Here is a 25,904-nt window from a genome sequence, read left to right on the forward strand (position 1 = left end):
TCACGATAGGGATGGTGTGTTTTTGATTATATGAGGAGTTTGGCTTATACCAACATAGTGTTTAGATTGATGGCCAAAAAGCTTAATTTTCATTTCATCAGACCACAGAACCTTCTTCCAGTTGAATTCAGAGTCCCCCACATACTTTCTGGCAAATTCCAGTCAAGATTTCATGTGCTTTTTTCAATGGTGGCTTTCTCTTTGCTGCTCTCTCATAAAGGTGCAACTGATGAAGCACCTGGGCAACAGTTGTTGTATGTACAGTCTCTCCCACCTCAGCCACTGAAGTTTGCAACTCCTTCAGAGTTGTCATAGGTCTCTTGGTAGCCTCCTTCACTAGTCCACTTTTTGTATAGTCACTCAGTTTTTGAGGACAGCCTGCTCTAGGCAGATTTACAGCTGTGTCATATTCTTTCCATTTCTTGATTGACTTAACTGTACTCCAAAGGATATTCAGTGACCTGGAAATTTTCTTGTATCCATCTCCTGACTTCTTTCTTTCTTTTTCAATCTTTTTATTAATTTCAAAATACAGAGACAAAACATAGCCATAATACAAATAGAAGGAGATATATTGTTACACTTAAAAAAAGTAATTGCAAAACCAAGTAGTGGAAATTAACAAAGCTCCCAAACATGTAGAGCTAACCACGGATAATACAAAACAAAAAAAAACTGGAAAAAAAAGAAAAAGAAAAAAAAAACAAAACAAAAAAAAACCCATCCCCAAAGAAAAACAAATTAATCAACTAAACTAAAAGACTTGGGCAAAACTAACAACTTAAAAATGGAAAAGAAGAAAACCTCAGTGTCGATGACTCCATTCCCCTCCAACAACAGTACAGAGAGATAAAACAAGTTTGGAAATGATCAAATTACATCAAATGAAAATGCTGAATGAATGGCCTCCAAGTTTTTTCAAACTTAATGGAAGGGTCATAAACTGCACTTCTAATTTTCTCCAAATTCAAACACACCATAGTTTGTGAAAAACAATGAAATACAGTAGGAGGGTTGATCTCTTTCCAATTCAACAAAATGGACCCTCTAGCTATTAAAGTAAGAAATGCAATCATCCTTCGTGATGAAGAGGTTAAATTATTTAAGTCTATCATTGGTAGTCCAAAGATAGCAGTAATTGGATGAGGTTGTAAGTCTATATTTAGGACCATTGAAATAATATCAAAAATATCTTTCCAATATTTCTCCAACAAGGGACATGACCAAAACATGTGGGTTAAAGAAGCTATCTCGGAATGGCATCTGTCACATATTGGATTAATATAAGAGTAATAACGAGATAGTTTATCTTTGGACATATGAGCCCTGTGCACTACTTTAAACTGTATCAACCTATGCTTAGCACATACAGAGGATGAATTCACCAACTGAAGAATTTTTTCCCATTTTTCAGTCGGTATATTAATCTCAAGTTCTCTTTCCCAGTCAGCTTTAATTTTATTAGAAGCATCAGGACATAGATTCATAATTATATTATATATAATTGCTACTACACTTTTCTGAGAGAGATTTAAATCTAAGATTTTTTCCAAAGTGTCCATTGGCTATGGGTGTGGAAAATTAGGAGAGACAGTAATTAAAAAATTTCTAATCTGTAGATATCTAAAAAAGTGAGATCTGGGTAAGTTATATTTATTAGAGAGTTGATCAAAAGACATAAACCAGTTATCCAAGAATAAATCGCGAAAAGATATTATACCTTTGGTTTTCCAATCAAAGTAAGCATGATCCATCGTGGAAGGTTGAAAAAGAAAATTTGATATAATGGGACTTGCTAGAATAAATTGACTAAACCCAAAAAATCTTCGGAATTGAAACCATATACGTAAAGTATGCTTAACTATTGGGTTGTTCATTTGTTTATATGATTTAAAAGAAGTGAAAGGAAGTAAAGTTCCTAAAACCGAACCCAAGGAAAATCCTGACCTGCTTGTCAATAACCTCTTCGCTGAGTTGCTTGGAGTGTTCTTTTGTCTTCATGGTGTAGTTTTTTGCCAAGATACTGACTCACCAGTAGTTAGACCTTCAGGACTATTTTTACAATAATCAATTGAATTTTTACAATAATCAATCGAAACACCCTGACTGCACACAATCTCCATTTAACTAATTATGTGACTTTTAAAACCAATTGGCTGCATCAGTGATGATTTGGTATGTCATATTAAAGGGGGTGAATATTTATGCAATCAATTATTTTGTGTTTTATGTTTATAATTAATTTCGATCACCTTGCAGAGATCTGTATTCACTTTTGACACGAAAGAGTCTTTTACTACTGATCAGTGTCGAAAAGCCAAATTAAATCCACTGTGATTCAATGTTGTAAAACAGTAAACCATGAAAACTTCTGGGGGGTGGGGGGAAATACTTTTTTATAGGCAATGTAGTTAAATCAAGTAAAATTATGAGAGACACAGACAGTGTAGATGACCAGAATCTTTTTACACAGAGTAGAAATGTCAAATGCAGGAAGGTGCTTTAAAGTGAGACAGTTTTGTTTAGGTGCCTGGAATTTATTGACAGACAGGAATATGGATTATGATGGGATTAGTTTAGCATGGTGTCATAGACACAGTTGACCAAAGAACCTTCACTGTGCTGTACAGTTCTACGGCTACTGTCATTTTTCCACTTTAGGTCCCAAATGGAAAATTTCATTTACAAAATAAATAGTAGCAGGATATCAATCAGCCTCCAAGACCTCCACTGACATCTCTCAATTCCTCAAACCTCCTGAAACCCATCGTCAAGTCTTCAGATGCAAACAATGACTGATCCTCCATTGTCATCTTGAATAGAAAATTTCAAAGGTTTATCATAGAACATAGATCAGTACAGCACAGGAACAGGTCCTCTGGCCCACAATGTTGTGCCGAACATATTAAATTAGTAATCAAATGGCCAATGGAACTAATCTCTTCTGTCTATACAATGTCCATATTCTTATATTTTACTCACATTCATCTGCCTATCCAAATATATCTTAAAAACCCCTAATGCAGGGGGTTCCCAATCTTTTTTTTAATGCCATGGACCCCCAGTTTGTATTTGCCTCTATCACCACCCCAGGCAGCACAAGCCAGGCAAAAAACCTGCCCCTCAAATCTCCTTTGAACTTACCCCCTCTCACATTAAAGGCATGCCCTCTGGTAATTGACATTTCAATTTTGGGAAAAAAATACTGTCTGACCACTCTATCTATGCCTTTCATAATCAGGATCAGAATCAGGTTTATTATCACCGGCATGTGTCGTGAAATTTGTTAACTTAGCAGCAGTTCAATGCAATACATAATACAGAAGAAAAAAAAAAGTAAATCAATTTACAGTATACATAAATTGAATAGATTAAAGTCGTGCTAAAAACAGAAATAATATATATTAGTGAGGTAGCGTTCACAGGTTCAACGTCCATTTAGGAAACGGATGGCAGAGGTGAAGAAGCTGTTCCTGAATCGCTGTGTGTGTGCCTTCAGGCTTCTGTACCTCCTACCTAATGGTAACAGTGAGAAAAGGGCATGCTCTGGGTGCTGGAGGTCCTTAATAATGGACGCTGCCTTTTTGAGACACCGCTCCTTGAAGATGTCCTGGTTACTTTGTAGGCTAGTACCCAAGATGGAGCTGACTAAATTTACAACCCTCTGCTGCTTCTTTTGGTCCTGTGGAGTAGCTCCCTCCCACCTCACCCCCCGCCCCCATACCAGACAGTGATGCAGCCTGTCAGAATGCTCTCCACAGTACATCTATAGACAATAGACAATAGGTGCAGGAGTAGGCCATTCGGCCCTTCGAGCCAGCACCGCCATTCACTGTGATCATGGCTGATCATCCACAATCAGTATCCAGTTCCTGCCTTATCCCCATAACCTTTGATTCCACTATCTTTAAGAGCTCTATCCATCTCTTTCTTGAAAGCATCCAGAGACTTGGCCTCCACAGCCTTCTGGGGCAGAGCATTCCATATATCCACCACTCTCTGGGTGAAAAAGTTTTTCCTCAACTCCGTTCTAAATGGCCTACCCCTTATTCTTAAACTGTGGCCTCTGGTTCTGGACTCACCCATCCGCGGGAACATGCTTCCTGCCTGCAGCGTGTCCAATCCCTTAATAATCTTATATGTTTCAATAAGATCTCCCCACCCCCCCACCCCAGCCTTCTAAATTCCAGAGTATACAAGCCCAGTCGCTCCAATCTTTTGACATATAACAGTCCTGCCATCCTGGGAATTAACCTTGGGAACCTACGCTGCACTCCCTCAATAGCAAGAATGTCCTTCTTCAAATTTGGAGACCAAAACTGCACACAGTACTCCAGGTGTGGTCTCACCAGGGCCCTGTACAGCTGCAGAAGGACCTCTTTGCCCTTATACTCAATTCCCCTTGTTATGAAGGTCAGTATGCCATTAGCTTTCTTCACAGCCTGCTGTACTTGCATGCTTGCTTTCAGTGACTGATGTACAAGAACACCTAGATCTCGTTGTACTTCTTCTTTTCCTAACTTGACTCCATTTAGATAATAATCTGCCTTCCTGTTCTTACCACCTCACATTTATCCACATTACACTGCATCTGCCATGCATCTGCCCACTCACCCAGCCTGTCCAAGTCACCCTGCATTCTCATAACATCCTCCTCACATTTCACACTGCCACTCAGCTTTGTGTCATCTGCAAATTTGCTAATGTTACTTTTAATTCCCTCATCTAAATCATTAATATATATTGTAAACAGCTGCGGTCCCAGCACTGAACCCTGCGGTACCCCACTGGTCACCGCCTGTCATTCCGAAAGGGACCCATTAATCATTACTCTTTGTTTTCTGTCAGCCAGCCAATTTTCAATCCATGTCAGTACTCTGCCCCAATACCATGTGCCCTAGTTTTGCCCACTAATCTCCCATGTGGGACTTTATCAAAGGCTTTCTGAAAGTCCAGGTACACTACATCCACTGGCTGTCCCTTGTCCATTTTCACAGTTACATCCTCAAAAAATTCCAGAAGATTAGTCAAGCACGATTTCCCCTTTGTAAATCCATGCTGACTCGGACCGATCCTGTTATTGCTATCCAGATGTGTCATAATTTCATCTTTTCTAATTGACTCCAGCATCTTTCCCACCACCGACGTCAGGCTAACCAGTCTATAATTCCCTGGTTTCTCTCTTCCTCCCTTCTTGAAGAGAGGGACAACATTAGCCACCCTCCAATCCACAGGAACTGATCCTGAATCTATAGAACATTGGAAAATGATTACCAATGCGTCCACGATTTCTAAAGCCACCTCCTTAAGTACCCTGGGATGTAGGCCATCAGGTCCCGGGGACTTATCAGCCTTCAGACCCAACAATGTATTGGTTGACATACATAATCTCATAAACTTCCATCAGACCCCCCCTCAGTCTCTGTCGCTCCAGGGAAAACAATCCAAGTTTCTCAGTTCAAAAAGTTCAAAGCAAATTTATTATCAAAATATATACATATAAATATATATATGCCACCATATGCAAGCCTGAGATTCATTTTCTTGTGGACAATCACAGTAAATACAAGAAACACCACAGAATCAGTGAAAGAGCACACCCAATAGGACCAACAACAACCAATGTGCAGAAGAAAACAAACTGCAAATACAAAAAAAAAAGAAAAAAATAAATAATAATAATAATAATAATAATAATAAATAAGCAATAAATATCATGAACACAAGATGAAGAGTCCTTGAAGGTGAGCTCATAGGTTGTGAGAACAGTTCAATGATGGGGCAAATGAAGTTATCCTCCTCTGGTTCAAAATCCATATGGTTGAGGGGTAATAACTTTTCCTGAACCTGGTGGTGCAGGTCCTGAGGCTCCTGTACCTTCTTCCTGATGGCAGCAGCGAAAAGAGAGCATGTCCAACCTCTCATTTTTGCACATGCTCTCTAATCCAGGCAATGTCCTGGTAATCCTCTTCTGCATCCTCTCCAAAGCCTTGACTTTTTTCCCTGTATCACCCTCATCAACCCAGGATGGTCTACATCTTAAGGATTTGTATAGTTCACAACTCCTCACTATGAACATTTTTCTACAGTTATCCTGTAATGCCTTTACAAATTTTGTACTTTCTCTTGAGATTATCCTTCTTCCATCTAAATTCTAGAAAACAAAAGCCTAGCTGACTTAACACCTGCCACTACAGGGACCAGAAAGGTGAATTTTTGGAGCAACTCCCTTTTATTTTTGTTCTTGTGTGAGGAGATCAGAATTGTACAGAGTACTTCAGCTATGGTTCTACTTAGGCCCTTATAATTATAGTAAAACAGCTTCTTCAGAAGTTTCCATCCTAGGAGGCTGTGGCTGCTTAATTGCTCACTTTAGGGGTGGCAATGATGAACAGATTCTTGGGTACTAAGGAAAATGGGAATAAAGCAGGGAATTTGGCTTGAAGGAGCTATTCACTTACTCCTGCTGAATATTCATGACTCATGTCCAATACAGTAAAATGTCTGATAAAACATTACATGACTGAATCTTTATTACAAATAACAAAATCTCTCGGTTTATGATATAGTCTTACAATCACTTTAAATCGAAATTTGTGTTAAAATATAAATAATGTATTGAAAATCTTTTTTAAAAATCGTGCAGGATACAATTAAAACAAGTTTTATCCTTTGCTTGTGACATATGTCCATTGCAAATATGACCTGGTCGGTAACTCCTTTCCAAACTAAGCAATGGTTGAGTCACACAAGTATTCAGTACGTAACTGCTTGGCTGAATACCCTGAAATAGGTTTAGGATTTTATCAACAGTCCCATTAGTGAAGCTTTGAGCACTGAACCATTTATTTAGGTCAGACAAAGGCATCACCCCTGCATGGTCAGGGAGCTAGTGACAGTGGTGAAAGACACTAATTAATTAGCAGCAGGCTTCAACTACTTCTCCTGCCACTGTACTAAATAATCCATTAAAGATAATATTGGAAAAATAGAACTGCCCTGCAGGACTTATTGACTTATTCCCTCCATCATCTTTAAGTTACCAAATTCTTCTCCAAAAGATTCAAGACTGCTCAAGATTCAAGATTGTTTAATGTCATTTCCAGTACACAAGTGTGAAGGAAAACTCAGTAATTGTTACTCTTGATGCAACACAAAAATCACAATAATATAAAGAACACAATAATAAAAAAACAAAATAACTCTTAATACATAACGTAGCTTACATACGTAGATTGATTGTATGTCCATGAAGTGACACCTGGCACAGGAGTGCATTTACATAAGGTGACTCTGACAGGAAATGATAAAAGTGGTGGTGGTGGCAGAGGGGTGTGAAGGGGTAGGTGAGTGAGTTGAAGTGTTGATTAGCCTAATGCTTGGGAAAGGTAACTGTTTTCGAGCATGGTGGTCCTGGCAAAACAGTCAATTTGCAATTATGCTCTCACAATGAAGTGGGACTATACAGCTCAAAATTGTAGAGTTTCAGCTGCACTGCTGAGGATGGGAAGGATCTACAACGGGTAGTCAAAACTGCCCAACACACCTCCGGCACCAGCCTATATATACAGAAGTGTGCTGGAAAACGGCCAGTAACATCATGAAGAATTCCACCCATCTTGCTCATGATCCCTCTCCTTTCATGAAGGAGACATGTAGCACCCACACCAGGACCACCAGACTCAAAAAACAGTTACTTTCCCAGCAGTACGGCTGATCAACACCTCTACCCATTAACCCACCCCTCCACACCCCCCACCACCACTACTTTATCATTTCCTGTCAGTCACCTTCTGTACAGACACTACTGTGCCCAGCGACACTTTATGGACATACAGTCAATGTATACAAGCTCTCTTATGTATTTATATTTAGTGTGTTTTGTTCATATTATTAGTATTTCTGTGCTCTTTACTTTTTTCTGTGCTGCATTAGATCCGGAGTAACAATTATTTCATTCCTTTTTACACTTGTGTACAGGAAATGACATTAAACTATCTTGAATTATCCTGAAAAGGCTACGTCTTAAACCGTGTTTCTTGGGAGACAAACACAGTCATCAAGTTTGAAGGGTTTTGTTAAGATCACTGGCAAGGGTAATTCATGCCCATTACAACATATCCTTCATGGAGTTTTCTAAACAAGAGAATGCTCGTGGTGGTAATCCTGCTAAAGGATTCTGGTGGCAGGCACGTCGCTGCAGGCTCTCTCCCTCTCTCGACACCACATGGTTGTGACACTCCACAACAATAACTCGATTAACAGCTGTGGTGTTCCCAGGACGGACAATGCTCTGCTACTCGGGTACCCGCGGTTCTGACTGGCACAACTGTCACTGCTGTTGAGTTTGAATAGATCCACAGACCTGACAGTCTAATTTTGTCACACCGTCTAAAGTCCTTCCAATCATGTTTTTGCCCTGCTAGCCGTCTCCCTCACTACTCTGCTTCAGGAGATACAATGACAGTCAAAAATAATTTACATTTTAAATTGAAAACACGCATCGCATGATACACAGCATTAAGCATCTATTTTGGTGCAGTAAATGAGCACAATAGTTCAAAGTAAATTTATTATCAAACTACATATGTGTCACCATATACTACGCTGAGATTCAGTTGCTTGCAAGGATTTACAGTAGAACAAAGAAATACAATAGAACCAATGAAAAATTACACACAAGACTGCCAAACAACCAATGTACAAAAGAACAAACTCTGCAAATACAAATAGTAAGTACATAATTAATACTGAGAATGAGATGTAGAGTACTTGAAAGTGAGTAAATGATTTGAATTGAAATAGAACTTTATCATATATTTAATTATTTAATGAACATTATACTGTAAGGAACTTCAGAAAGTTGCCAAGAACCTTTTAATCCAACTTTCTTCACCTGCATTAGAATGTCTTATGCTACTTCTGTTCTTCGACAGAAAGCAGAACTGCTTGAAAGTCTCTGTATGGTATCAGCAAGTTGTCCAACAGAGGCCCAGGGTTTACATCAACTCCCTTTCATTTTTCTCTCTTCAACTTATATAGGGAGTTTCTTCAACTTCTGCACCAGGGATGATTTACTACTGACTGCACATACTGATCTAAAGTTCTTGATGTACATTTTTTTTCATGCTGGTAGATAATATTAGAATTTCTGCTTAGACATCAATGGTGTGGCCCAGTAATGGGAATATTCCAGGCACCCATGTTAAAGAAAGTTTACAATATGGATCATTTTCTAGGAAAGCAACCCACTAACCCACACCCCTCCCCCCACACTCAGTCCCTGTTAATGCAAGAATGTCCTGTATCCATATTCTGCAAATGATAGTTTTAAAACTCCCTTTAATTGCCCTCCTTTAATGAAGTTTAATGTTCAAAGTACGAGGGGTGATTGATAAGTTTGTGGCCTAAGGTAGAAGCAGTCAATTTTAGAAAACCTAGCACGTTTATTTTTCAACATAGTCCCCTCCTAGATTTACACACTCAGTCCAGCGGTCGTGGAGCATACGGATCTTGGACCTCCAGAAAGTGTCCACAGCAGGGGTGATTGATAAGTTTGTGGCCTAAGGTAGAAGGAGATGAGTTATTAACTTCAAAGTTCCTGCATAATCACTCAAAGATGAACTGCATGTGCATGTAACGAGAGCGGTATAACTCATCTCCTTCTACCTTAGGCCACAAACTTATCAATCACCCCTGCTGTGGACACTTTCTGCAGGTCCAAAATCCATATGCTCCATGACCGCTGGACTAAGTGTGTAAATGTAGGAGGGGACTATGTTGAAAAATAAATGTGCTAGGTTTTCTAAAATTGACTGCTTCTACCTTAGGCCACAAACTTATCAATCACCCCTTGTAAGTTTATTAGCAAAGTACATATGTGTCACTATATACAACATTGAGATTCATTTTATTTAAAGATACATGCACTTCCAGCCCAACGAGCTGCGTCACTTAGCAACCTACCTATTTAACCCTAGCCTAATCACAGGACATCTACAATGACCAATTAACCTACTGACCTGCTTGTATTTGGGCTATGGAAGGGAACTGGAGCACCTGGAGGAAACCCATGCGGTCACAGGAAGCACTGGAACGAAACTCCGAATTCCGACACTGTGAGCTGTAATACTATAGTGCTAACTGCTGCGTTACCGTGGTACCCTTACTGTAAATGCAAACAACGACTGACAAGCAACCAATGTGCAAATGTTTCCATAGTAGATATATGATTACCTTAGTTTCCTCAATCTGCATTGCGTTGAGTAAATAGTGAAGCAGTTCCTGGCTGTCCTGCTGCTGGAAACCCTTAAAGCGTGGTGCTCTGTTGGGCAGAGAAGCAAAACACATTGTAAAGCACCCATGTGCCTCTGTAACTATTCTATGCCAGCAATACTAGTGCACTGTCTCAATTGATCAGCATTGAGTTCCTCAGCCTTTTACACAGCACAGTTCTAATACTGTCAAAATTGGAACTGGAATTGGTTTATTATTGTCACAAGTACCAATTTACAATGGAAAACTTGGCTTGCACACCCTACACATAGGTCAGATCAAGCAGGCAACCAAAATGGTGCAGGCAATAGACGGCAATGTTTTGTGGGAAGCTCACAAACTATCAGAAGCTGAGGGGAGATTTGATACAGGTTTATAAGATTATGAGAGGCATAGATACAGTAGACAGACAGTATCTTTTTCTAGGGTTGAACTATCTAATACCAGAGGGCATGCATTTAAGAGGAGAGGGGGTAAAATTTCAAAGGAAATGCGAGGGGCATTGTTTTTTACATAGTATGATAGATGCCTAGAGTGGTGGTAGAGGCAGAAGCATTAGAGATTTTTAAGAAGTATTTAGATAGCCACAGAAATGTGAGGAAAATGGAAGGATATGGACATGGTGTAGGCAGAAGGGATTAGTTTAGTTGGCCATTTGATTACTAATTTAATGGGTTTGACACAACATTGTGGAGTGAACGGCCTGTTCTTGTGCTGTACTCTTCTATGTTCTACTACATATACAAGCAAATGAAATCTGTCTTGATAAAAGGGTATATTTGAGAGAGTTAACCATAGATCCTGATTGCTACAAACAGCAGTCCCAACCTGTTCTGCAATGATACAACAGGTTGTGGTGCACTGGCACTGGCTTCCATATGTCAGCACATCTGTGTATGTTCTAGTCAATCAAGCATCCAAAAGTCCTCAAACACAGCAATGATCTTGCTTCCAGCAAGTTTTTCAAGGAGAAACAAGTGCATATACATATTTGTGAGATATATAATTTCACCATGAATAAACTTCACAAATAATTTAATCACAGGCGATGTTCTAGTGACATAAAAACAAATATACATCCTTTATTTTGGTTTAAAATGTTACTTTTTGCAGCATTAAAAAGTATGTTGTTCAGCATGAAAGTAAGATTTTTGGAACTGGCATCAGTGTCACATCAATTCTAGCATCTCTCCCATCATTATGTTGGTTTCCAGCATGTTAACATCCTAGCAGCAAAGAAGCAGAAGGATGCATCTGAACCAGCAATGGAGGTGATTGTGATCCAGTAATATTTCTGCTTTTACTTTGTTTATTAAAAAAGATGGTGGAAGTTGTGGTAAGGCAAGAACTAACAGAATCTCCAGGCAAGGATAGATTGCAAATAGGGTACAGACAGTCTTTGAAGAGCACAGCAGGCTCAGATACTGGAGACAAGATAAAAATATAGTGAAAGGATACAAAACACCCACACCAACTCGGGAACAATTGCTTTACCATCTTTAAAATATCATTGGTTGTTAGCTTGGAATATCTATTCACTTTTAACACCTCTGTTGAGGTGATTTATCTTGCAAGTAAGAGATTCAAATACACACAGTTTACTAAATGGTCAAAACCTGCAACTGCTAGCCAATTCTGTGTAAAAGTGGCATTTCCCTGTTCAGACTTAAGAACTGTATGGTGACAGAGGCCATGCTGGTCTCTTTACACACAAGTAAAATAAAGTATGATTGAGGAATAAGTGTGAATATTCAGAGTCCAGTTAATTAGCGATGACAAGATCACAGATGAAGGTATGGTTGATCTAACTTTGGTGGGGTATATACGTATGGGTATAAAATCTTCTTGGCCATCAAATAGATGAAATTACTTCTGTTGAAAGATTATTGATCAGAAATGTGAATGCTTCTTCTCTTCAAAGATGCTGCCTGGCTTGCTAAGTATTTCCAACATGCTTTTTTTGTTTTCCTTCCCAATTTCTACCACCTGCAGTAATTTTTTTCTTTTGGAGTTAGTGTAGGTTAGTGTACACCGAGTCCAATAATAGTCAACCTATTTTTGTCATATGCAAAATGACTATGTCCAGTTTATTTGAATAATAGCACCCTTCCCACCATTAGGGACATTTTCAAGGAGCAGTACCTCAAAAAGGTGGCATCCATTTTTAAGGACCCTCACCATCCTGTAACTCCTCCTGATGGTAGTAACATTAATACCATCAAGGAGAAGGCACAGGAGCCTGAAGATCTGCACTGAATGATTTAGAAACACCTTTTTTTCCCTCTGCCCATTTTGCACTACTTATTTTTGTAAATTATAGATTTGTCTTGCACAGTTCTGCTGTCACAAAATAAGAAATTTCACCATACAAGGACCATTTTCTGAAGATTAGACAATATTCAATTCCATTCACTACTCCTTAGCAACTGAAGCTGCCAAAGCCTTCATAAATCAAGATCCTGACATTTGCTATTTTAATGCAGGTTTAAATGCCTTGAAATAACCACCTCCAACCAAAAGGAGTTTAATACTCACTCTTGAATTCAATGGCATTACCATTGCAGGATCCCCCATTATCATCATTCTGTGTGTTTACCATTGACCAGAAACTCAATTGGACGAGTCGTGCAAATCCTAGGGCTACAGGAACAAGTCAGATGTTGAGCATTTTGCAGCATGCAGCTCACCTCCTGAAGCACCAAAGCCTTTCCATCATCAAGACAGCAGGCAGAAACACTACAGAATCCTGGCCACAACCCTCAAGAAATTCAACACTAAACAAGTGGCCCACACACATCCTGAATTACAAATATATCATCTATCCTTAATCATCAATATATCTTAATGCTAGAACTTGCTATGCAACAGCACTACGACAGTCTTGCAGTGATTCTAAACACTTCTCATCTTCTCCAGGACAATTAGAGATGGCTTATATATAGTGGATTCAGTTAATCAGGTTAGCCGTTTATTCGGGATAATTCTAAAAAGAACAAAAACTAATCGAGAAAATTGCCAGGGTTCCCTTTGTTTATTTGGGATAATATGCTGCTTAATTGGGGCAGGAGCCTGTTGCTAAACAGTTTCTAACTAGCACCAGTCGCACACATTTGTGTGGCTATTAGACACTACAAAATTAGAAATTCCAGCTTATAAGTAGCACCAGCTGAGTGTATTTGTGTTCAAAAAGCAATGATTTTTGTCACTAATAGTTGGCAAGAAATCAGCAGTAAGACAATTCAGAACTGTTTTGCTCACTACAGTTTCAAGCATTCAGGCTTGCAGATGCCAGAAACGGCCAAGAGTTTAAATGAAACGATTCACTACTTCAACAAGTAAGGAACTACAAAGAAATTGAAGGCATGAACAATCATTTTGAATGTTACACTGAAAATGAACATTTCGCATTGAAGTGTTGTATGAAGGCAGTCCAATATCTGCACTAGGTGTCTGCACTGATTTTTTTCATTTACAGTCAATCTAAAGAACACAGCAGTGTAATTCCTCCGTTGATAACTATGAGAACTAATACACAGTTTTACAGTACTGTAGAAGTATTGATAGTCTTCTAATTTGTTCTGTATTTAAGTACATTATTTGTTACTCAGTTAAATGGTAGTTTGTCTTTTTTTAATACCCTTTTAACTTTTTCCATGAAACTTCAACTAATTGAGGCAGCCACTTAATTGGGCAAAAATATATTGGTCCCAAAGTGTCCCAATTAACCTGAATTCACTGTATATGGCCTTTCCAGCAATGCCTAGATCCCAGAAAACGGATAAATAAAAGTACCTAATCTTTCCAGTTTGTGTCTATTAGTTCCTGTACATTTATTTCAAAAAGCACTAGTGATTAAAATATACTAAAACTAGGCCTAAACAATTAAAAATGGCCTTTAAGATAAAATGAACAAAAATGGGAAGGACAAGGAAACAAGTAAACAGAAAATGGGACACGAGTAAAAAAAAACAGGAAATATTAGCAATAGATAGTAACCAAGATGTATTCAAAGTTTAGTAGCAATTATTTAAAAGGAATTCTCTTAATCTAGCAGTCACAAGAAATCACAGTCAACAAAATATATGTGTAACCTTTAATAAATGTGTTTAATGACTAATTGATGTATCAATCACTTGCTCATCTGATCAGTCAGAAGTCAGCAATCCTAAAATTCAGTATAGTGGAAAACTGAAGGGCCCTGCAGCAATATACACAATCTGCCCCAACATTATGTTTGCCAGCTGTAACACTAACTAAATTAACAGCGGATGGATTGGTACCAGACTCTAAGCAGCCTATTACAAAAGCAACCTATCCTAAAGCAGAAACTTGACCACATCCAAAGAAATGTTGCACAACATTGAAGATGGTCTCTTCAATAGAAGTACATTGGGGCATGTTGCTTATTAAAGAAAAAAGGTGCGGCATCATCCTAGTATAAAATAATAAGCATAAAATATCGGCAAACTGTTCTTATTCTGTCACTTGCAAAAACTACTTTGTGAACTAATTATTTCACAGTATTGCTTTTAGAATGAAAACACAAGGTCAATAATCCTCAGGTAGGATAGAATATCAATGACACAAGGCATGGGATAGAGCTGTATACTAATACAAAGTTTCTCATCCTTGTGATAAATCTGGAATTAACTCACTATCAGCTTTAGACATATCTAAGCAAATCAGGATTAGGTTTACTGTCACTGGCATATGTTGTGAAATTTATAGAAATTGCAGTATATTGCAATACATAATAATAAAAAATATCAATTACAATCAAAACTGTATTTAAAAAATAAATAGGTAGTGCACAAAGGGAGAGGAAGAGTAGTGAGATAGTGTACATGGTTTCATTGTCTGTCAGAAATCTAATGGCAGAGGGGAAGAAGCAGCTCCTGAAATGTTGCTTGGATTTCCAGCGTCTGCAGATTTTCTCTTGTTTGTGCCTGAAATGTTGAGCATGTATTTTCAGGCTCCTGTACGTTCTCCTTGGTGGTAGAACTGAGAAGAGGGCATGACTAATGACACTTGACACTTAATCACTTCACAAGCAAAATTTCCAAACAGGCAGCTCATGAATAATGAGTGAATGGGCTCCACAACTTGAACGATTTATCCTATGTTATCCAAATGCCAAGATTACATTTTTCTACCCAACAAGGCAACATACATAAATTATCATTAACTGGCAATGAAAAGGTACATCCGAAATACCTACCAAGTAAAATCACAACCAAAATTTGGAAGATGGCAAAGCACAGCAGGAAAGATATAAAACAAGGTAATCATTCTGGAAGAAATGGATACATTTCTGCCAGATGAAATACAATGAGTTCCCTTATAATTTGACAGATAAGAGTCCTGATAAAGGGCCTCTGCTTGAAACGCTGACTGAGTCGGGCATGATGCTGTTTAGCCATATTTCAGTGCAAATCAGAGCAGTTTATTATCTCTTTCTGTGCCTTCATTCTCAGTGACTCCATTTCATATTCAAGTGAGTGGACATTGTCCAGGAATGGTGATGGTACCGCTGGCCTGGGTCAGGTTAGCTTTTAGCCCTTGAATCGAAAATTCTACAAGAAGTACAGGAAATGACCTAGTCCATCATGCATAAAGCCCTCTCCATCACTGAGTGCATCTATGCGAAGCGCTGTCGCAGGAGAGCGGCATCCATCATCAAGGACGCCCACCATCCAAGCCATGCTCTTTTCTTGATGCTGCTTTCAGGAAGGTACAGAAGCCTCGGGACCCACACTGCTAAGTTCAGGGACGGTTATTACCACTCAACCATCAGGCTATTAAACCAGAGAGAATAACTTCAATTGCCCCACACTGAACTGTTCCCACAACCTATGGACCTACTTTCAAGGACTCTTCATCTAATTTTATCGATATTTATTATTATTTTTTCTTTCTTTTATATTTGTAATTTGTTGTCTTTTACACATTCTGTCCTGTTGAATGCAGTCTTTCATTGATTCTATTGTATTTCTTGGATCTACTGCGTATGCCTGCAAGAAGATAAATCTCAGGGTAGTATATGGCGGATACACATGTACTCAGATAGTAAATTTACTTTTAACTTCTGACCCTAGCTGGTGCCTCGGCTCTCTAGCCACATTTCTGCTTCCTCCCACGCTGCCTGTATCTGCTGTTTCCTCGGCTGGGCCACCAAGGCCAGGTTGCTGTTGTGGTGTTGGTAGTTCACAGAATCTCTACTCCGCTGAGCACTACAATTAACTCTGCTGCTGGCAGATTAAAAGTAATTTTCTCTAAGAGTTCAGCAGTGCTGAATTAGCGAAGCTTGGAACGACTTAAATCCCTGACTATAAACTTTGAAACATTTTCTAAGAATTTAAAAATGTGTACTGGTAATAACATAAAACAATCTTAGATCTAATTCCCCTCCATAAATACTGCCTGTCTTGATGAGTTCCTTCAGCCTCTTAGTTTCAATTTTCCTTCCATCCTGAGAACATAATCCAGTAAAGGGAGTATTATGTAGTACACATATTATGTAGTGTTGTTGTTACTCTCTGGTGTTCTGCTTTAATAGATCAGAAGGAATTATTTAAAAAGAACACTTAGTGATCTTTCAAATGAAACAAAAATAGATAAATATGACCAGTATTTTATTACTGGTTGTCCACAGCATGAAAAAGGTTAGGAACACCTGCTCTCGATGAAACAAGACAATAGAACATTGAAGGAAGAAAGGTCTAGAGCTTCCATTCCAACAACCACCTTGGTTAACTGCTACACCAAGACTTCTAAATTTAAAACATGCATTTGGGCTGCTATTTGCTCTTGTCTGTTGTCCATCTTCTTGAATCCAGTGAGAGCACTGATCTGTTGTCAGCATCTAAATGTCACTCATATGGCATCATCTCACAACCACATTTCCTGCTTTGTGATATGATGATATCACTATTTTACTCGTGCCTACGAGCTAAGATGTCAGTCAGTCTGCCCATCCCATGTGCAGCTCTGTACAACTAGACAAGGGAGAACAGTTAACTCATCTTCACAAGATCAAATGGAGAGAGGCCCTCCGTGGGTCAGTGCCAACCATGGATGTTGCGTCTTAGCTGTATACAAGCCAGGACAGTACGACATGGAGAGGAAGCTGTTACCCGTGCAGCAGGCTCCCCCTCTCCGTGCATCTGATGAATCCAAAGGAACGGCAGAGACCAATACAGTTTGGCACCAGCAGTGTCATAGGAGTTGCCACTCAGCATTGAACAATGCAGGACTGTCTTAGGGGACCTCAACTCTGGATTTTTCCCTCGGGTTTACTCCCAAAACCTTTCCCATGACTGGATATAGCTGTAAGGCAGTAAAAGTTTGAGATCAGAGTTTTTCTTCTCCTGGAGAAGTTGCCAATCACAGCGGGTGAGCCCCATCTGCCTGAAGGCACCAGTAACATGACCGTACTCCTCTCGTGTCAGTAGAAATGATTCTGCCAGCTTGGTAGCTAAGCCACCTACGAAGGCCAAGAGATGGACTTGGTTTTCAGAGGTTATTTGAGACGCAAGCCATTGGCATCATTTAATAGGTAGACAACCTAATAGGTTAAGATCTAGACTGCAAATTAAATGTAAGTTGTAACTGACAACTGTGGTACTGCCTGCAACAGTAAAACATTGCTAGAACTAAATAATTTTACATTTAGACTTCTCTTGATTTCACTTTCACAGACTCTTGTCACAAAACCAGAAAGACTGTTGCCTGCAAGTGCAATTCCCTTCTCAAGGGCAAAAGTCTCAAGTGGAAGACACCACTGACTATTGGCTCAGGATGACATCCACTCAGAACTACTGCTCAGCTGATGTCAAACACTAGTTACTTTCACTGCTACACTCACAGATCCTAAGGCAGCAGATGTCCTTGCTGCACAGAAGGAAGGAGTGACATTAATTAATGAAGAAAATATATGCAGAAATGCAAAAAATTGTTGAGGATCACATACTTCTGCTTGGCGTTGGGGTGTACTCTCACTTCTGTAAAATTTGCGCTTTGAGATTTACTAGTGACTTAAAATTAAACATCTTATAGTTCAAGGGTTTAATAACATAAATAGATAACTTACAAAGCAGCAGGAAGTGATGGTATCTTTGGAATACTCATCAATGGTTATGTAGATATTTATTAAAAACTAATTTAAATATACTTCATTATTATAAAGTATTAATGGATAACTTTTTTTCCCCTATGCCTTTTTTGCCATTACTTCAAAGTTCAAAGTAAATTTATTATCAAAGTACATATAGTATATGTCACTATATGCAACCCTGATATTCATTTTATTGTGGGCATTCACAGTAAATACAAAGAAACACAATAGAGTCAATGAAAACCCTCACAATACGGACAAACAACCAATGTACAAAAGACAACAAACTATGCAAATACAAAATGAAAAAAAGACATACAAAATAATAATAATAATAATAATAAATAAGCAATGAATATCGAGAACATGAGATGAAGAGTCCCAGAAGTGAGCCCATAGGTTGTGGGAACAGTTCAGTGTTGAGAGGAGTGAAGTCATACACTCTGGTTCAGGAGCTTGAAGGTTGAGGGGTAATAACTTTTCCTGAACCTGGTGGTGTGGGACCCAAGGCTCTTGTACCTTCTTCCTGATGGCAGCAGCATGAAGAAAGCATGGATGGTAGATTTTATGTGAAAAATCATCAAAACACATGGAAATTTATGCAAAGTTACATTGTGATATTTAAGAGTTAAGCAATTAGGCATAAAAACATAAAAAAAACAGAATAATCTTAAAAATGTTAGGCCTATGAAGCTACAACAATATGTTTGGCTCAACATATTTTAGTGAAAATTTTCTTTTTAGCTACTGTTAATAAAGGAGACTATTGTTAGTGAAGTGATTTTTTAAAATATTTAGACATAATTTTTCATGTCTACCTTACATGATGCCACAGCCAAACTTACAGAGGGAGGAGTCTAGTGACAGTGGGAGATCAGAAGAACAGGGAATGTGGTGGTGGACAAACAAAAAATAAATTGTGTTGTTTCAGCTTTAAGACATAACCTGATGCACATTTTCAGTACTTCTATTTTTATTTTGTATTTCTAGCAAGAGTACTTTATATTGTACAAAACATGTGTCTTCATAATATGCTTTTGGTGAGTGCGTGACCTTGCAGTACATAAACCCCAAAACACATTTTATTTGGAGGTACAGCACGATAACAGGCCCTTCGGCCCAATGAGCCCATGCCACCCAATTACACCCATGTGACCAATTAACATACTAACTCAGACGTCTTTGGAATGTGGGAGGAAACTGGAGCACCCAGAGGAAACCCACACAATCACAGGGAGAACGTACAAGCTCCTTACAGACAGTGATGGGAATTGAACCCTGGTTGCTGGTGCTGCATTAGCAATACACTAACTCCTACGCTACTGTGCAGGCCAAATTCCTCCCTTATATCCTAGAGATTGCAAGTTGTTGAATATTTCAAGATGCCGCAAAAATACAATTACCTCTGACATAACAGATTGAAAAGAATTCTTGGTACGAGTGGCCCTTTTCCTGCTTCTTTCATACTATGAAGAAGTAAATGCACAGCTGAGGTCAAAGATCCAGGGCTGGGAAGTATCACCATCAACGGATCCTGAGCACAAATGATATATTAAATAGAAATTAGTATTCCAGTATAACTGCCATTCTTGTTTGCAGAAATAAATCAAAACTGAATTCACTTAGTAATGATTTTTTTTATTCCAATTACGAGTCAGGATTTTGAATCCATCTTGGCTCAACTCCAGAATTAGAATTGGAAACTGAAGTTAATTTTAACCAGGAGAAGTCGCATCACCTACCAAATTTGATTCCATAGGTGGACAGATCTTTAATTTTGTTCCCTTTTCCTTCATGTCATGCATAAGATCATTGAGTATATGGGTCTGAGCCATGTTCTAAAACAAAAAAAAAGTTAAAACATAATTTGTTGTATCACATATGCAATAGCAATGAAGAAACCTAAGTATCACACATGCAACACAAGAGATTCTGCAGATGTTGCAAATCCCAAAGTAACACACAAAACACTGAAGGAACTCAGCAAGTCAGGCAGCATCCATGGAGGGGATAAACAATTGACATTTTGGGCCGAGACCTTTCAGGATTGGCATTCCTTATTCCCTATCATATCTGAAACTAAGTTTCCAAATTATTACAAAGTTTTTATACTTCCCATTTTGTTAACACTGCTTCGAGTTCCAGGAGTACCATTATCTATAAAATGAGTGAAATAATCCCATTTTCAAATATACCAATTTAAATATATTTGCGAAACAACATTTGATTCCCCCTTAGTGCTTTGTGTATATTTTCCTCTTTGCAAATGCAAAATATTTTTGAATTATTTCCAGAAATTCATTACTGTGTAGATGTGTAACAAAAGGGAAATGGAAAGCGAACAGACTAGAAATGTGGAGAAAACAGCAGTATTGAGTCTCAGTTGCTTACCTGCATAACAGCATTAAAAAAGCAAGTATTTCCTAAATTGCTCAGCCCTTTGACAGGAACGGCTGCATTACTGATTGTATGTTTTCCTCTCACTGTTTCACCACCATCTGAGTTTTCATCTTGAACTTTCATCGAATTAGAACTTAAACCTTAAAGGAGAAAAGGATTTTTTTCAAGAACGTTGGTAAGCTACAAATATAGCACTCATGATATATACCAAAAAATGCTTATGAACAAAACAGTCATTTTCAGCCAAAGTGCAATACACGCACAAAATGCTTACGAAAGCAGCAAATCAGGCAGCATCTATGGAGGGGAATAAAACAGTTGATATTTCCTGATGAAATGGAGGGTCTCGGTAAGAAATGTCGACTGTTTACTCCTTTCCATAGATGCTGCCTGATTTCATGAGTTCCTTCAGCATCTTGTGTATGTTGCTCAAAATTTCCAGCAGCTAAAGAATCTTGTGTGCTTATATTCAGGTAATGGAAAATATTTAAGAATATTTCAAATGTTCTTTTTTATTATATGTTATATATGGATTTCCCCCTTATCCAGGATCCATCTTAAAAGTTACTGTTCACATTTTTTGGCCTTCAACCTACATATCAGCCTAAAACCCAATATATCTTCAATTCTGAAGTATGTCCAGAAATGCAATACTTCTATTTGCTTACCAATTTAAGTATTTTCATACATTAGTTTATGGTTTGAATTGGCTATAATCAAGAACAATTCTGAAATGCTATGAAGGCAAAGAAGATGAACTTAAAGAGGCACAACTTGGATCTAAAGGTTTTCACTTCTCCACCTCAAGCAGCAAAAGAAAATAACGAATTTATCCAAGAGGCAACCAAATAAGCACTAAATGATTTTAACCCTAGGCCAAGCAAGCAGGATTATATTTATAAACAGTTTGAGAAGTGGTTCTGCATTATGATTAGGGGAGAACACTTTGTGACGTCAACCTACCATGACAAATTCAAGGAAACAAGATTCAGGATTCAAGATTGTTTCATGTAATTTCTAGTACACAAGTGAAAAGGAGAGCAAAATAATTGCTACTCCAGATCTGATGCAGCATATAAAAATACACTAAGATAAAGAACACAATAATATAAAAAATAAATATAGATACAAATACGTAGATTGATTATATGTGCATAAAGTGATGCTAGATACAGAAGTGTCTGTACATAAGGTGACTGACAGGAAATGATAAAGTAGTGGTGGTTGGGGATATGGTGGGGTAGGTTAGTGGGTGGAGGTATTGATCAGCCTTACTGCTTAGAGAACATAACTGTTCTTGTCTGGTGGTCCTGGTGTGATGTTACATAACCACCTCCCTGACGGGAGCGGGACTAAATGTCCATGAGCAGAGTGGGTGACATCCTTAATGATATTGCTGGCCTTTTTCCGTATACACTGTATGTCCTTGATAGTGGGTAGGCTGATGCTGTTGATGCACTGGGCAGTTTTGACGACCCATTATAAAGCCTTTCTGTCTGCTGAAGTACAGTCTCCAGAGCATGCAGTGATGTAGCATGTTAGGACGTGAGTATGGATGTGAAAATGTGGGCATGCAGGTACAGCAGGCGGTGAAAAAGGCGAATGGTATGCTGGCATTTATAGTGAGAGGATTCGAGTACGAGCAGGGAGGTACTACTGCAGTTGTACAAGGCCTTGGTGAGACCACAGCTGGAGTATTGTGTGCAGTTTTGGTCCCCTAATCTGAGGAAAGACATCCTTGCCATAGAGGGAGTACAAAGAAGGTTCACCAGATTGATTCCTGGGATGGCAGGACTTTCGTATGAAGAAAGACTGGATGAACTGGGCTTGTACTCGTTGGAATTTAGAAGATTGAGGGGGGATCTGATTGAAACGTATAAGATCCTAAAGGGATTGGACAGGCTAGATGCAGGAAGATTGTTCCCGATGTTGGGGAAGTCCAGAACGAGGGGCCACAGTTTGAGGATAGAGGGGAAGCCTTTTAGGACCGAGATTAGGAAAAACTTCTTCACACAGAGAGTGGTGAATCTGTGGAATTCTCTGCCACAGGAAACAGTTGAGGCCAGTTCATTGGCTATATTTAAGAGGGAGTTAGATATGGCCCTTGTGGCTACGGGGGTCAGGGGGTATGGAGGGAAGGCTGGGGCGGGGTTCTGAGTTGGATGATCAGCCATGATCATAATAAATGGCGGTGCAGGCTCGAAGGGCCAAATGGCCTACTCCTGCACCTATTTTCTATGTTTCTATGTAAAAGTCCAGCTCTCTTCAGTCTCGTCAGAAAGAAGAGGCCCTGGTAATTTTTCTTGATTGCGTAAGATTTGTTCTAGGACTATGCGATGGTTGTGCGAGTTGTGCACTGCTAGGAGTTTGAAACTAATGAATTGCTTTCTTAACTAAACAGTGCTTTGGGAACCTGGTGCGGAGTTGTGTCATATTGATTATGCTTGCATAGAAAGTGCTTGGTGCAAGGTAGCAAGAAGCAAATTAATGTTACCTTGAAAAATAATACCTACAGAACATGCAAAATTAAAATATACTTGGAAAGTGATTATGTTGAGAGATATACAAACTAATATAACTTGTAACCCTGCATTTAAATCAATTTATTTAAAAAAATAGGCAAGTATTAATAGTGCACATAAAACTTTCCTGCTAGCAAAATTCTAAACAAATTGGTAGCAAAAAATAGAACAGAGAACAGTACAGCACAGAACAAGCCCTTTGGCCCACAATGCTGAGCTGAACCAATTAGTAATGAAAAATCTCCCGCAAAAATCTAGGAAGTCACAAAGAATGCATTTTTCTTTAATTTTATGTATTACAAAATAAAAAGTATGTTTTCGTCACAAATAAATCTCACAGAATGCGGATTCCTAAGAATCTCAATCTATCCTAACAAAAGTTGGCTTGAAATGACAAATAATATTTGGTTTACAGCCTTGATTACTTGAAATATATCGCGATTACTGTTTCAATTGGGAAAAATTATCTAATAAGTTGCATTTATTTTTTTAAATTTTATGCAATCACACACACATTACAGACTGTTGTGCACAAGTAGTTTTAGCTTTAATAGGATTAATATTATACATTCAAATATGAACATAGTTTCTGTCATCAGATAACAGCTGAAAGTTTTTTGCCGCGAGCACCAAGATCTGCTGGGTAGGGTGCAGCTGCAAAAGGAAGCAGTGCTTGAATCATACTAGAAAGCAAAACAGATGTCCAAAATGTCCCAATAGGAAGTGCAACCAGCATGGAGACCTTGTAAATCTATTTGCCGTATCACTTAAGAGCCGAGAGGGCAGGGAAGAGACGAGCATCGTTAATTTCTAGCCTACAGGAATAGCATAGACCTGACTGCCATAGTCCACTATATTCCAACTTTCATTTGGCAAAAGATTCTGCAAATAAAGACATTTGACCTATTTGGAGTTTAGCAACAATGAGCAGTACAAAGATAATGTAGATAGCATGTTAAAATCTAACTGATAGACAACAGAAAACACAGTGGATGAGTGGATTAATGGCTCATATTCGACTTGCCTTATATTAACATTCTCTTGCATGTTAAGGGTAGGAATCTAATCATAAGAGAACGTACTTATGTAGAAAGTTTTTGGGCCAGTTAATTCTACGCATTTATCCTGCTGAATTAACATAAAATTTACTTGTACAGGAGAATAAGGTGCTTTGGTATGGTAGCATAGTGCTAATTGTCAAATGTTCAAGTCGAAGTCAAAGCAAATTTTTTTTATCAAAGTATGTATGCTACCTTGAGATACATTTTCTTGCAGGTACTTACAGAAAAATAAAGAAATACAATATAATTTATGAAAACCTATATTAACAAAGATTGACAGTTCACCAATGTTCAAAATAAGACAAATTGTGTACATAAAAAAATAAATAATACTGAGAACATAAGTAGAGTTTTTGAAAGTGATTAGCTTTTTAAAATTGTTTCTTATAAGCCTCTCAAAGACTCATTTGACATGCGAACAAATATAAGTTCTCCTCTCCCTCCAGAAATACACTCTTAAAAAAACTTTTTGATATTTTTAGCATTTTTATTTTATCTCACCATAATAATGTATCTCACAATTTCATTATTGCTGAAGTTACCAAGTTTGGATTATGCTTTAATGCCAGGCATTCATTTTCCCTTAAACTACACAAAGTCAAATTCTGTCAAAAACATCAGTATTACATAGAACACAGAACAGTACAGCACAGGAACAGGACCAGGACCTACAGCCCACCATGCTGTGCTGAACCAAATAAACTAGTAACCAAATGGCCAACTAATCCCCTCTGCCTACACGATTGTCCATATCCTACCATTTTCCTCACAATCGTGTGCCTATCCACACATCTCTTAAAAGCCTCTAACCACCACGCCAGGCACCTAACACTCACCTTCTATGTTAAAAAAAAACTTGCCCCTTGCATCTCCTTTAAAATTATTCCCTCACCTTAAGCGCATGCAGTCTGCCATTATATATTTCAACCTTGGTAAAGGATACTGTCTGCCTAGTCTATTTATGCCTCTCATATTCTTATAAACCTCTCCACAACCTCTGCTGCTCCAGAGAAAACAATCCAAGTTTGTCCAACCCTTCATTATGGCACATGCCCTCTAATCCAGGCAGCATCCTGGTAAACCACTTCTGCAACCTCTCGAAAGTCTTAATAACCTCCCTATAATGGGACAACCAGAACGGTTACACGTCCCTGTATCTAGGCAATTTATTTCAACATCTCTGACAAACCTGACAGAGTACAAGAACCTGCTTCAATTACAGTTCCAATATTATAAACTAGATGAAATGTGGTTGCTCCAACCTTTAACTTTCAAACTTTTTAGGTAAATGCTCATTCCAGTTTTTAGGTACAACTTGATTTTGTTTTCCCCCATGATCCCAAAACAGCTTCACAATCAGCTGGGATGTTGGCCTGAGGAAGGGAATATCTTGCCAATGGATGTTGCAATAACATTCCGCAGTGCTTGCTGTATGTAATGCATTTTTCAGGAAGGTAAGGATACCTGTTGTTCAGCAGACCATGAATTTGTGCTGAGTTTTTCAGATCCTGATGTTTGAAGAGTCCTTTTTCC

At 38.5% G+C, this 25,904-nt stretch overlaps 1 protein-coding gene across 3 annotated transcripts in view; it reads right to left on the reverse strand.

Moving 5' to 3' along the window:
- The window catches only part of usp45 (ubiquitin specific peptidase 45), a 99,453-nt gene that overhangs the window by 30,931 nt on the left and 42,618 nt on the right, over positions 1–25,904 (reverse strand). For all 3 annotated transcript variants that reach the window (XM_072245717.1, XM_072245709.1, XM_072245726.1), the window contains exons 6-9: positions 20,780–20,928; positions 20,131–20,226; positions 19,792–19,922; positions 10,237–10,324 (exon numbers count right to left, since the gene is read on the reverse strand). In XM_072245717.1, the coding sequence (XP_072101818.1) occupies positions 10,237–10,324; positions 19,792–19,922; positions 20,131–20,226; positions 20,780–20,928 (464 nt within the window). The remainder of the gene's footprint in view (positions 1–10,236; positions 10,325–19,791; positions 19,923–20,130; positions 20,227–20,779; positions 20,929–25,904) is intronic.

This window comes from Mobula birostris, chromosome 2, assembly GCF_030028105.1.
Source record: "Mobula birostris isolate sMobBir1 chromosome 2, sMobBir1.hap1, whole genome shotgun sequence".
Classification (NCBI taxonomy): domain Eukaryota; kingdom Metazoa; phylum Chordata; class Chondrichthyes; order Myliobatiformes; family Myliobatidae; genus Mobula; species Mobula birostris.